This window comes from Gigantopelta aegis, chromosome 9 (genome assembly GCF_016097555.1).
Source record: "Gigantopelta aegis isolate Gae_Host chromosome 9, Gae_host_genome, whole genome shotgun sequence".
NCBI classification, from domain to species: domain Eukaryota; kingdom Metazoa; phylum Mollusca; class Gastropoda; order Neomphalida; family Peltospiridae; genus Gigantopelta; species Gigantopelta aegis.
The window spans coordinates 50,101,570-50,114,442 of NC_054707.1; the positions used below are offsets into that span (position 1 = coordinate 50,101,570).

General features: G+C 40.7%; 1 protein-coding gene across 1 annotated transcript in view; it reads right to left on the bottom strand.

Moving 5' to 3' along the window:
- Positions 1-7,887: 7,887 nt before the first annotated feature.
- Positions 7,888-12,873, bottom strand: part of LOC121381620 (DNA-binding protein RFX6-like) — a 45,214-nt gene continuing 40,228 nt past the window's right edge. The window contains exons 16-19 of the mRNA XM_041510955.1: positions 11,527-11,649; positions 10,769-10,873; positions 9,116-9,703; positions 7,888-8,575 (exon numbers count right to left, since the gene is read on the bottom strand). Coding sequence (XP_041366889.1) covers positions 8,400-8,575; positions 9,116-9,703; positions 10,769-10,873; positions 11,527-11,649 — 992 coding nt within the window. The 3' untranslated portion in view covers positions 7,888-8,399. The remainder of the gene's footprint in view (positions 8,576-9,115; positions 9,704-10,768; positions 10,874-11,526; positions 11,650-12,873) is intronic.

The window sequence follows — 12,873 nt, forward strand, 5'->3', positions numbered from 1 at the left end:
AGGGTATAATACAGTATTAAAATATTTAAAGTCACATCAATGACATCAAGGTTATACAACAGAGCAGAAATAATATATATATTTACCAAAGTCCAAACGGACAACGTTCCCGGGAAGCCTTCCTTGTTCTGTCCTTTTTGCTTCTCCTCATAACTCTAAAACACTAGCTATTTATTATAAATCAAAATATCGCCTGGGGGTACAAGGCGGTACTCCCCCTATCATCTGATATTCCATCTCTCCCAGAGACGCATTTTTCTCTTTGATCGCCAGACGTACTGACGCCATCGTCGCCAAATCACGGTTGTAAAAGCCGCACTCGCAGAGGTATTACGTAACTACTGGCCACATAGCTCCGCAACTGGGCTGGGTGTGTATTAGGCGTACCGATCTAGGACCGTCGCGCAGAAGTATTACGTAACAAGTTGCCCACCTGGGCTTAAGTGCAATGAAACTGCATACGGCCTTCTAAAACAATTAATAACGCCACAGGCGAAAACAAAATTAAGAGCATGTACCGTCACACACCCCCACCTCAAAAAGGATATTTCCTCTACTCTAGGAATAGGGAAATATACTACATTAAAACAAAGGTGCGTTAACCGACGCATACGGACATTTATAACACAAGTAAAAATAAGGTGACTACCAGTAATCACACTGAGTCTCTGAGTCCCTGGTATACAAATAAAATATATAAAAACAAAACAGAAATCAAGAATGTCAACACATTATCATAACGTTCAACTTCGGGACAGGGCATCAGCGATTACATTGGATGTGCCCTTGATATGTCCAATGGTAATTGGGTATTCTTGCAGAGGAAGACTCCATCTCAAAACTCTCTGGTTGGAGGCTTTCATTAGGATGGTCCAGTCCGTCTTCGTCTTCTTGGAACAGCACAGCTCCAGCACCCACGTCACTGGCACCCACGTCACTGGCACCCACAGCTAGCTTGAAAGGCACTCGGTAGTCTGGTGCTGCCATCACGGGAGACGAGTAGCGCATCTGCTTGATACGGTTGAATGACTTCTCGCATTCACCTGACCACTGGAACTTCGTTTCTTTCTTTTTCAGTGTCGCACGTTTTCCAGGTTTTCTCCGATAGGCATGCTGTCGAATCGGTGTAGCGTTGGGTTCCAGGCGCACATCCTGGCTTAAGGGGTTGGTAATCGTTGGAAGGTTCTGACAAATGGAAACATTGTCTTGTTTCAACGTAGTCAACTTTGCTCGCTGGGGGTTCAAGTCTGCTAGAATCTGGCTGTTGGCCAACTGGACCTCTGCAGTTTTGACGTCATCACAGGAAATTTAGTGACTCTCAGTTTGGACCGGTCTCTCTGGAACTATCGGCAGTCTGTCAAAATAACCTTTTAGCAAATTGATGTGACAATACCTACTTTTCCTAACCCTATCAGGAGTGTTTATCACATGCCCTGTCTCATTAACCCGTTTGTGCACAACATAGGGCCCGAAATACCTGTTCTGCACAGAACCCCGTTTAATGGGAAGGTACAGCAGCACCTTATCCCCTGGTTTAAATTCCCGACTCCTAGTCTTCCTATCAAACACTGATTTTATTTTGCTCTGAGCATGGCTCAGTTGCATCCTAGCCTTCCTATCTCTAACTCTCTTATTCATTAATACTCCCTTGTCCTCAGTTAACAAGGTAGTGCGAGCTGCCAACAAATTTGGATCAGCCCCCTGCTCTAGTACTAACTCTTGTCTATTACAAGGTAAATCCCCTCTATCAAACACAACTGGTTCAATTCCCCTCTGCGGGAGATCAACAGGTTCCACCACATTTAATTCCTCAGTTGACTTATCTACCATTTTACTGATAACCTCATCCACTCCAACTTCATGGCTCACACACGTATCAGACAAATCACAAATATCCTCTGGGTCTCGTGCTAACCTACTGGCCATAGCCCTAGTCTTTACACACGCAGGATATCTAATCTCATCAACCTCACTCTCTTCTACTGGTAAAGGGCTGTCTTTAATTAACAATTGGTCACATTTCGGCTGACAACACTGACTAGTCAAATCATTACCCAACAAAACTCCTATGTTTTCAACAGGCAAGTCCTTCACAACACCCATAACGACTGGTCCCGTCACAAACTTCGAACACAAGAAAACCTTATGTAACCGGACAACCATTTTTTCTCCAGTAACCGAGCTTAAAGCCAAACTATGTCCTATGTCTGAATTTTCAATACCAGCTAAACACTTTTGCGTTATCAGACTCTGACTACACCCGGTATCTCTATAGATTGATATTGCCTTAGGACACAACTCTTGTTTCACATCACAAACCATACCAGTGGACACATACGGGTTTACTTTCTCTGCCATGGGACTAACCATTAACTCTCTCGCTAACGGAGCTGACCTCACTAAACCGACCACGTGCGCATTATCGCGTTATCCATTATTTTAAACAGTCCCCGATAAGATGGTTATCCTTTTTACAGTAACTGCAATGTGGACGAAAAGTTCGTGCATTGGCTGATAATGCAGGTCTATCTTTACTTTGCCCCCCAGGTGCATTCCTTGCCTGACTAGCTGACCAACTAGATGACTCTCCCCTATAGTTACTACCCGGGAAAAACCTGGCTGAAATTTCTTCTTATGTATTAACACGTAATCGGTACTGCCTGCCACTATGCACGTAATCATCTGCCACTATGCCTGCCTATCTTTTTGACATCACGATCCTCTAAATGAATACGTAAGCTAACTGGTAATCCATTTTTAATGTCCTGTAAGATCAACAACTCCCGTAACTCGGTATATGACTCTACCTGATGAGAAATCACCTATTTATCAAACATCCCTGCCTTCTTAGCCACAAACTCACTATAAGACTGACCCTGCGTTTTTCTCAACTCGCTATACCGTAAACGATAATCCTCAGGTCGTAATTCATACGTCCTCAACACCGCCGCCTTAACTAGGTCGTACTGACTTGCTCGCTCATCACTCATTGAATTATAAGCTACACTAGCCTTCCCCTTAAACTTAGACACGGCTAACAATGTCCACTTAGACTGCGGTCAATTTAGCTGCTTAGCGGCCCGTTCAAAAAGTTGGAAGAACATATCTACCTCCTGGTCATCAAATACAGGCACTGATCTATAAGCCTGCGACATGTTAAAACCATTTCCTGCCTCTCGTCTAACTTCTTCAGTATTCAACTTTAACTCATGTTCCACTTTTAATTTTTCTAACTGGAATTCTCTATCCCTCTCTTCTCTCTCTCTATCCCTCTCTTCTCTCTCTCTATCCCTCTCTTCTCTCTCTCTCTCTCTCTCTCTCTCTCTCTCTCTCTCTCTATCCCTCTCTCTATCTTCCCTATCCCTATCTCTATCTTCTCTATCTCTATCTTCTTTCTCTCTATCTTCTTTCTCTCTATCCCTCTCTTCTCTTTCTCTCTCTCTCTCTCTATCTAATGCACGTTCTTCTCTTTCGTACTCAAGTTTTTTAAAAGCTAATTGTTGTTCCACACTAAACTCATTTATCTCTATCTCTGGAACAATCTCACTGTCTTCCATAACAGGCCTATCACCAAAAACTTCCTGGATAATAATTGTCTTTATATCACCTAAGGTTTTAGCTGATGTTAAATCAATTTCTCGCTCACCCGCGATTTCAACTAACTCGGCCTTACGTGCTCGCTTGATCTCCACTACACTGAGCGTAGGCCTATCCAGCAAATTCTTATCCATGTTTAGATATGACGCACTTAATATTAATTAATTTTCTAGTGAACAACGTTGCTACTTCTAGTAATTTGTAAAATTAATTTATAAAGCCCCCATTTACAAACAATACTTTTTTAAATATGCATGTCCCGTTTCAGATCCGGGACAAGCGCCCCAATTTTCTACTCCTGTCACGGGGATTCTATAATTCCCGTAACTGAATAAAAGACGATTATCCAAATATCTCTCCTAACTGTATATCTATTAGATCTCTCTGTAACGGGCAGTTCAAAACCGCTTTGGCTCGTCTAGGTATGATCAGAGATACGATCTTATATAAAGTATATATTATTATAGCACGTTTAGTTCACTAGAAACACAACAAAAACACAATACACTTTAGAATCTGTATTAACCTACGCTGACAAACGTACAGCCGTAGTAGTTAATTAATAACAACAATAATAACAACCCAGAACTGATCACTTAATTTGTTAATCTCTAGGTGTCTCGTTTACACAATATGCGAATCACTTCACCGTGACACAACACCCACACGTGTGATAATTAAGAAACGCTGCCAGGAGAACTTAATTAATAAAGGAATTACAACACTATTCCTAACTGGTTAATTTTTAATTAACCCTTAACTACTCATTCAGTAACCTTGTAACACAGAATTAATACTGGTACCTATCACAATAAAGACAATAACCTACAGTTTACCTAGGTCTTCTAGGATGACTGGCTAAGCTTTATATTACCAAATACTCGTATAATGTTAGAACAAAAAGTCTACGATTTACTTCGTCAGATGACCGAAGACACTGTCTAAAGAATATTGGTATAATACAGTATTAAAATATTTAAAGTCACATCAATCACATCAAGGTTATACAACAGAGCGGAAATAATATATATATTTACCAAAGTCCAAACGGACAACGTTCCCGGGAAGCCTTCCTTGTTCTGTCCTTTTTGCTTCTCCTCATAACTCTAAAACACTAGCTATTTATTATAAATCGAAATATCACCTGGGGGTACAAGGCGGTACTCCGCCTATCATCTGATATTCCACCTCTCCCAGAGACGCATTTTTCTCTTTGGTCGCCAGACGTACTGACGCCATCGTCGCCAAATCACGGTTGTAAAAACCGCACTCGCAGAGGTATTACGTAACTACTGGCCACATGGCTCCGCACCTGGGCTGGGTGTGTATTAGGCGTACCGATCTAGGACTGTCGCGCAGAAGTATTACGTAACAAGTTGCCCATCTGGGCTTAAGTGCAATGAAACTGCACACGGCCTTCTAAAACAATTAATAACGCCACAGGCGAAAACAAAATTAAGAGCATGTACCGTCACAGAAAGAAAGAAATGTTTGGAGCGTGTATTTGGATTAAAAATCCCATGCCTCGACTGGGATCCGAACCCATTACCTACCAGCCTGTAGACCGATGGCCTAACCACGACGCCTCCGAGGCCGGTCGTCATATGAAGTAAAGTAAACGAATACATATTAAATATATATTAGATTCCAGCTACAAAACATTTCGATAGTCTAGAATTTAACCATGGTTAGTTGCAGTTTAGATTCGAATACGTATATTCAGACTACTCACGCCATCAGCATAAACTTTAATATTCAAGATGGCTGCCACAACTCACATCGCAAATTTAAGTGTGTTATCTTGCACAATAAATTATCTCTTTAACTTACATAAGTATTTGAAGTTGTCTTGTTTACAGTTTACCTTTTACTAGTCTGCCAAACTTGAAACATTAACAAAATTCAATCAACAAATCTGTGAGGTACACAAGACCATTATTTTAATTCAGTTGATAACCACTGAGAAATTAAATGTAAATGCAACTGTGATAAATGTACATGTTTAAATTGTAATAACATGATATTGTGATAGCGGCGAATTCGACTGACAGATAGGACAGAATACAATAAATAAATGAACAGTTAAATTGGGAACATATATTATAACAGTATAGGCTATTTCACTGAAATGAATACACATTGAGTAGTATACTCATGCACTGGGTGTCGTAGGGTGTGTAACATGGAAGAAATTATTTATATAAAAAAGTCCATTTAAAAAAGCATTCATTTTGTCTGTTGGTCTTCTTTAAAAAAAGCCAAAAGCTCGACAACATCCCCACACCTACAGACCTTCCTAGCTACGCCACTGTAAATACAACCAAACCTTCCCAAGAGATCGCCTGTCTAGACAAATGTTCATTTAAAATACTCACTGGTTGGATAAAACAGGTTTCGCTAGGTCTATATTATTAACTTTATTTCGTATCCAGATCCCATTAAAGTCATTTCTTCTGCTTTCTCTGTGTTTTGTTGTATTGTATTTATATTCATTGAGTATATATAATGTTCAAGGTCACCTCATTATAAAGATACATTTTCTCAAACAAAGATTTGATTTGTTGAATCAGCTAATGCTGAAGGGGGCAGGACGTAGCCCAGTGGTAAAGCGCTCGCTTGTTGCGCGGTCGGTTTGGGATCGATCCCCGTCGTTGGGCCCATTGGGCTATTTCTCGTTCCAGCCTGTGCACCACGACTGGTATATCAAAGGCCATGATATGTGCTATCCTGTCTGTGGGATGGTGTATATAAAAGATACCTAGCTACTAATGGAAAAATGTTTGACATCCAATAGCCGATGATTAATAAATCAATGTGCTCAAGTGGTGTCGTTAAACAAAACAAACTTTAACTTTAACAAACTAACGCTGAATAACCATAACCGAATGCCAAGTTACATAATATTACCAACGGTATACAGGCCCGTACGCAGAAATTTATGGGGGGTGGTGGGTGTGTGTGTGTGTGCGTAATCGACGGCCCAAGGGGCCGGATTTGCTAGGGGTTCGGGGGCATGCTCCCCCGAACTTTTTTTAAATCTAGAATGCAAGAGATGCATTTTTCTGCATTCTGGGAAGTAAATTTGTCACATTGTCGGACTAATTAAATTTTTTTGTACACATCCACGGATGGACCTCGGCAGACTATGAGGGGTGCGCCCCACCCCTCTCGTATATTAATGGCAGGTAGTTCAATCTGGTGTACACATGGACCGTGTTGAAAGGAAGATAACTTCTTCCTCGGGTTACATTTATATAAATGGCTTTAAGTTACGTCCCTTTATTTTGATGACTTCGTCTGCTAACAGCGTATTTTCTGCTTTGGTCATACGTCAATGATAGGTTACTGGTTAATTTCAACGAAAAAATCATGGACGTATTTAAAATCGTATCTCTCCACAAGACCGATTCCAAAAGATTTTGATAAAATTGTGACTGCTTCCATTAGTCAAGTGCTCTTATGAGGACTGCCACTCCCAAGATATTTTACAATTTATGTCAGCAAGTCATGCGCGTGCGCAGGAATTTGAGCTACATTGGTATAGACAGTGGCTAGCGAAGTTTATAGGGGACTCATGCTCCCCTATAAACTTCGCTAGTCATGTTCCCCCGGAAAATATATTGGAAACAAATTGCTTGAGGGTTTCGACCTCTGAACCAGAAGCACCATCTCTCCTTCCCCGTGCACCAGTAACTGGAAGAATATTTTTTTTCTGGTGAGCAAGCATGGCTTTTGTTCTTTTTTTTGGTTCTTTTTTGTTCTTTTTGGGGTTCTTTTTACAACTGATGCATAAACAACTCTAATTATAACTAACTGCACATACATGATGAATTTCCTAACTCGTTAGCTACATGTATCTTGCTTGTTGATCAGTAATAATTATTCGGGTTCAACGACTGGATTCAAGGCCGAGGTTCATGGACTCTGTATGGTTTAAAAACTGACACTTACATTATCAATACGGGGTACACATCATAAAGTGGCGTTGATGGTGATGATACAGTCTATTTTCTCTAAAATTCAAAAAGGCTGTCATGGGTAGGCAACTCATCTACTTATGTCGTCTGTTGTGTTTTCAGGAGGCCGAACGCTCGCGGACAGTTAAACTGGTATCATCGTCTTCTATCACATAACATTCATCTCGGGTGACGTACAATAAAAGGTTTATCAAGCGACAGCTCGCCATCTTGAACATATATGGGTTACGGTGTGGAATGAAATGTGCTACTCCGATATGGACTATGTCTACTGAACACACAACGACCTTTTATTTACTAGCTGTGGGGCAATAGTTACAACGTATTGTTTCTCAAGGCTGATGAATACACGTACACTTAGATTTTTCATAGGTTAAAAAAATATAATCTTGCTTGCTAAGATGCCTTTATAAAGGTTACAGGAATTTATATAGCACTTCTTTCTGAAAAAAATAATATATACATCACGAGTTCATCATGTACTATTTTGGTCAACTTTGTATTGTGAATATTCCAAGTCATATATCAAAGAGTTTAATCAAGCTAAAGTCACATAAAGTACATAGCATTGAAATCAGATCACTTGGTCAATGTGTTTCTGAAGTCTCCAATCTAGACTTTTTGCACATCAGTTTTGTTTGGAGACCGGTGTTTTATTCCATCCTGGTAAAGTCACCACTGGTAATAGTTAAAATAACACATACTCCCTCAACACACACGCACACATACCGCCCCCCCCCCCGCAAATAGTGTTTCAATGAAATCAAACAATTGTTCTTTTCACAGAAATGGCAAACTAGACTGATACTCATTTTGCGTTAACCATCATCTAAACGGCGTAGTAGTTAGATACGACTTTCCTAGTGCAAGGCTGGGCGTCATGTTGTTTTGATAAATGTTTTCGTCGTAGATAATTCCGTCTTGTCGTGGGTACTGAGCGCTGTTTGAAGCAATCTCCATGAAGTTTCCACCATAGCTGCCCACGGGAATCGTGTTTCCAACTAGAAAACAAAATTATATATTTATACGATTTAAACTGCAATGATAGTGTACATGTAAAGAATAAAGTGGAAGTCCCACATGAATATTGTTTGACATATATCTATTTATCTTTCTAAGTATATAGATAACAGAAATTTGGTTAAGCTTTAGTTTCCGCTAAACTGATTCACTCTTTTCATGCAACACCTTCATAGTTTATAGATTTCATTGATATATCAACCAGTTAAATAAACGTATTTTGCAATGGCAATCAAAATTATCTTCATAGCTTAATCTTTGTATTTAGAAGCATGACAATCAATTCTGGCAGCATTTGTTCATGGAATTTTAAAAAATGGCACTTGGGTAGTCTTAAATGTAGATCTAGCCTTCTATGGATCAGTTGGTGTCTAATATAATACGTCAACTAACATCGACCATATATGCCACTCTTTGAGGCTGGCAGTTAAGAATATTATACATTTTGCACGTATTACACGAATAATGTACAAATAAGCATTTCTAGAAGATTCGTCTGTAAATATCTGTTTGAAACTCACCCTGTAGGTTATCGTGCGTTCGAGGGTAGTATCCTCTAGAAGTGTCAAACGCTGGCCTGCTGTAGGAATCAGGATAGACGCCTCCTCTTATTAAAGTGTTTTTCTTGTAGTTGTCGTACGACGTACTTAGACTGTTGTAGCCATACTGACTGTAAGGGTCTGCAGTGAACGAAGTGAGAGTCCTAGAATCTGTCCAGTAAGTTCCCCCAACTGGGCTGACGTTAGCTGAGAACGGCCCAGACGAGAATGTCTGTGGGAGCACATGAGAATCTGAGAACGGCTGCATTCTCGAGACAGTCAGACTGCTGTTGTTGGTGACGTAATCAGAATACGGGTTTACGCCCAGCTGCGACAGGTACGAAGGTCGGTCATATGACCCGTTGTTGAAGGAGGTGGAGTAGTGTTTGATGGGAGGCAGAGGTAGGGAGCTGACGGGACATCCCGAGCGGCCCGATTCCGCTGGGTAGTTTAGTGACAGGTCGCGGGCTGGGTTGGAAGGTGGAGGTCGGGAAAACGCCGTGCCGCTCACAGGTTGGTATCCTAGAGTAGAGGGGCGGTTCTCGTTAGGCAGTGAATTATCTTCAGATTCTTCTGGAAAAAAAATAATTCTAATGTGAGTGGATAAAACACGATGCTACCAGTCAAGCAGTCAAACACGCCAGTGGATCAGTGCTCATAAGACTGTTGGAATGAATGAATGAATGTTTAACGACACCCCAGCACGAAAATAATACATCGGCTATTGGGTGTCAAACTATGGTAAATGAAACAAGTAAAGTGATGATCAACATCAATATAAAAATTCAAGAGTCAAATAAAACCACAGTATAAGACTGTTAGAAGATGACTAAATTGTTCCAGAAGATATCTGAGAATTCCGGTAAGACCAACAAATACACCAAAGTATCCTTCTCAAAACGATCCACACAATACTAAAACTCGTCGCCTCTCCTTCCTGCCTCTGAAGCATCAGTAACAGAAGGAACAAACATTGAGTATATCATGCATTTCATTACACAAAAAGTTATATATTTTTTGAAAAGTTGACTATAATAAAAACATTGAAAACACCAAATATAAAGAAAAGGAAAAACATATGACTTTAGTTATTGACAGACAGACCAAGACAAAGAATTACTTTAAGATTACGATGCGTCACATGCTTGTCCATAACAATCGTGTAAACGTTGTTCTAGTATTACGATTACTGCGCCGATGCAAACAGGAAGGAAATGTTTTATTTAACGACGCACTCGACACATTTTTTATTTACGGTTATATGGCGTCGGACATATGATTAACGACCACACAGATATTGAGGGAGGAAACCCGCTGTCGCCATTTCATGGGTTTATCTTTTCGATTAGCAGCAAGGGATCTTTTATATGCACCATCCCATAGACAGGATAGCACATACCACGGTCTTTGATGTACTAGTCGTGGTGCACTGGCTGGAGCGAGAAATAGCGCAATGGGCCCACTGACGGGGTTCGATCACAAACCAACCGCGCATCAAGCGAACGCTTTACCACTGAGCTACGCCCCGCCCTCCGATGCAAACGGCGGCATTAGTTTACTCCACAGGAACACGCATACGTTTAGCAATGATTATGGTAAAGATTTCTGTTTTGCCGTGTTAAAATTTGTTCTTACCCTCTACACTATCATACTGATCTCCGGTTAGCTTCCGTTTCCGGCCTTTAGGGGAATTATGGGCCTTTGACGGTGTCCTCAGCTTGGCGTGCATTCGTATCTCTTCTGTTGAGAAAAGTATACTATTATGGAAACTATCAGTGGTATAGTCTTAGAGGGTTATATCTTAAATTAAAAAAATATAGATCAGGAAATATATGTAATAACAACAGGATGGTACAAGAAATATTCAAATGAAATTGTATCTTTGCACTACAGCTTAAAAAGGACAGTAGCTATTATATGAAACACAACCATTTAGTAAATCCGATACTTTTATATCCACTCCAGTGTTACATACATAAATATTTACCGACTTTAGTTTGTAATAACGTTTCTTCGTCTCCTTTAAGACAGATTTATTATAAGTTCTTCAAAAATAAGATACTTAAACACTGAACTACGATCAGATAACTCGGTTTATAATGAACAGTCGATTGTGTCGGAAATGTTTCAAAATGCCAAAAACATTAAATCAAGGAATAATATATTTTGAGCGTAGATTAAAAAAACTCTACCCCCAGAAAATAAACCCCAACAACCCCTAAGCATTGTAGTATTAACGTGTAATGCAAAGTTCAGAAGATCCTCTCTAAAACCAATTTTGAATCATGAATCATGATTGAATCACGAGGAAATCATGCCCTAGATGATTTGACCCGTGTAGATAGTGGAGCTTCACCTGCCTTACCAATCGGATTGCAGTGTTTCTGACTGACCTGCATTCTTCATGTGTCTCTGCACGTCTTTCTGGAGTCTGTCCTCTCTCTCCTGGTCCTGCTGCGTTTCAAACACCAGGAACACGTACTCGTCCAACATCATGTGCACGAGGTGAAAGGACCCTGTTAAAGGTATTGGTCATATTACAAACCTGTGTGTGTGTGTGCACGAGGTGAAAGGACCCTGTTAAAGGTATTGGTCATATTACAAAACTGTGTGTGTGTGTGTGTGTGTGTGCACGACGTGAAAGGACCCAGTTAAAGGTATTGGTCATATTACAAACCTGTGTGTGTGTGTGCACGAGGTGAAAGGACCCTGTTAAAGGTATTGGTCATATTACAAACCTGTGTGTGTGTGTGTGTGCACGAGGTGAAAGGACCCAGTTAAAGGTATTGGTCATATTACAAAACTGTGTGTGTGTGCACGAGGTGAAAGGACCGTGTTAAAGGTATTGGTCATATTACAAACCTGTGTGTGTGTGTGTGTGTGTGTGTGTGTGTGTGTGTGTGTGTGTGTGTGTGTGTGTGTGCACGAGGTGAAAGGACCATGTTAAGGGTATTGGTCATATTACAAACCTGTGTGTGTGTGCACGAGGTGAAAGGACCGTGTTAAAGGTATTGGTCATATTACAACACTGTGTGTGTGCACGAGGTGAAAGGACCGTGTTAAAGGTATTGGTCATATTACAAAACTGTGTGTGTGTACGAGGTGAAATGACCGTGTTAAAGGTATTGGTCATATTACAACACTGTGTGTGTGTGTGTGCACGAGGTGAAAGGACCGTGTTAAAGGTATTGGTCATATTACAAACCTGTGTGTGTGTGTGTGTGTGTGTGCGCACGAGGTGAAAGGACCCTGTTAAGGGTATTGGCCATATTACAAACCTGTGTGTGTGTGCACAAGGTGAAAGGACCCAGTTAAAGGTATTGGTCATATTACAATACTGTGTGTGTGTGTGCACGAGGTGAAAGGACCGTGTTAAAGGTATTGGTCATATTACAACACTGTGTGTGTGTGTGCACGAGGTGAAAGGACCGTGTTAAAGGTATTGGTCATATTACAACACTGTGTGTGTGTGCACGAGGTGAAAGGACCGTGTTAAAGGTATTGGTCATATTACAAACCTGTGTGTGTGTGTGTGTGTGTGTGTGTGTGTGTGTGTGTGTGTGTGTGTGTGTGCACGAGGTGAAAGGACCGTGTTAAAGGTATTGGTCATATTACAAACCTGTGAGTGTGTGCACGAGGTGAAAGGACCGTGTTAAAGGTATTGGTCATATTACAAACCTGTGTGTGTGTGCACGAGGTGAAAGGACCGTGTTAAAGGTATTGGTCATATTACAAACCTG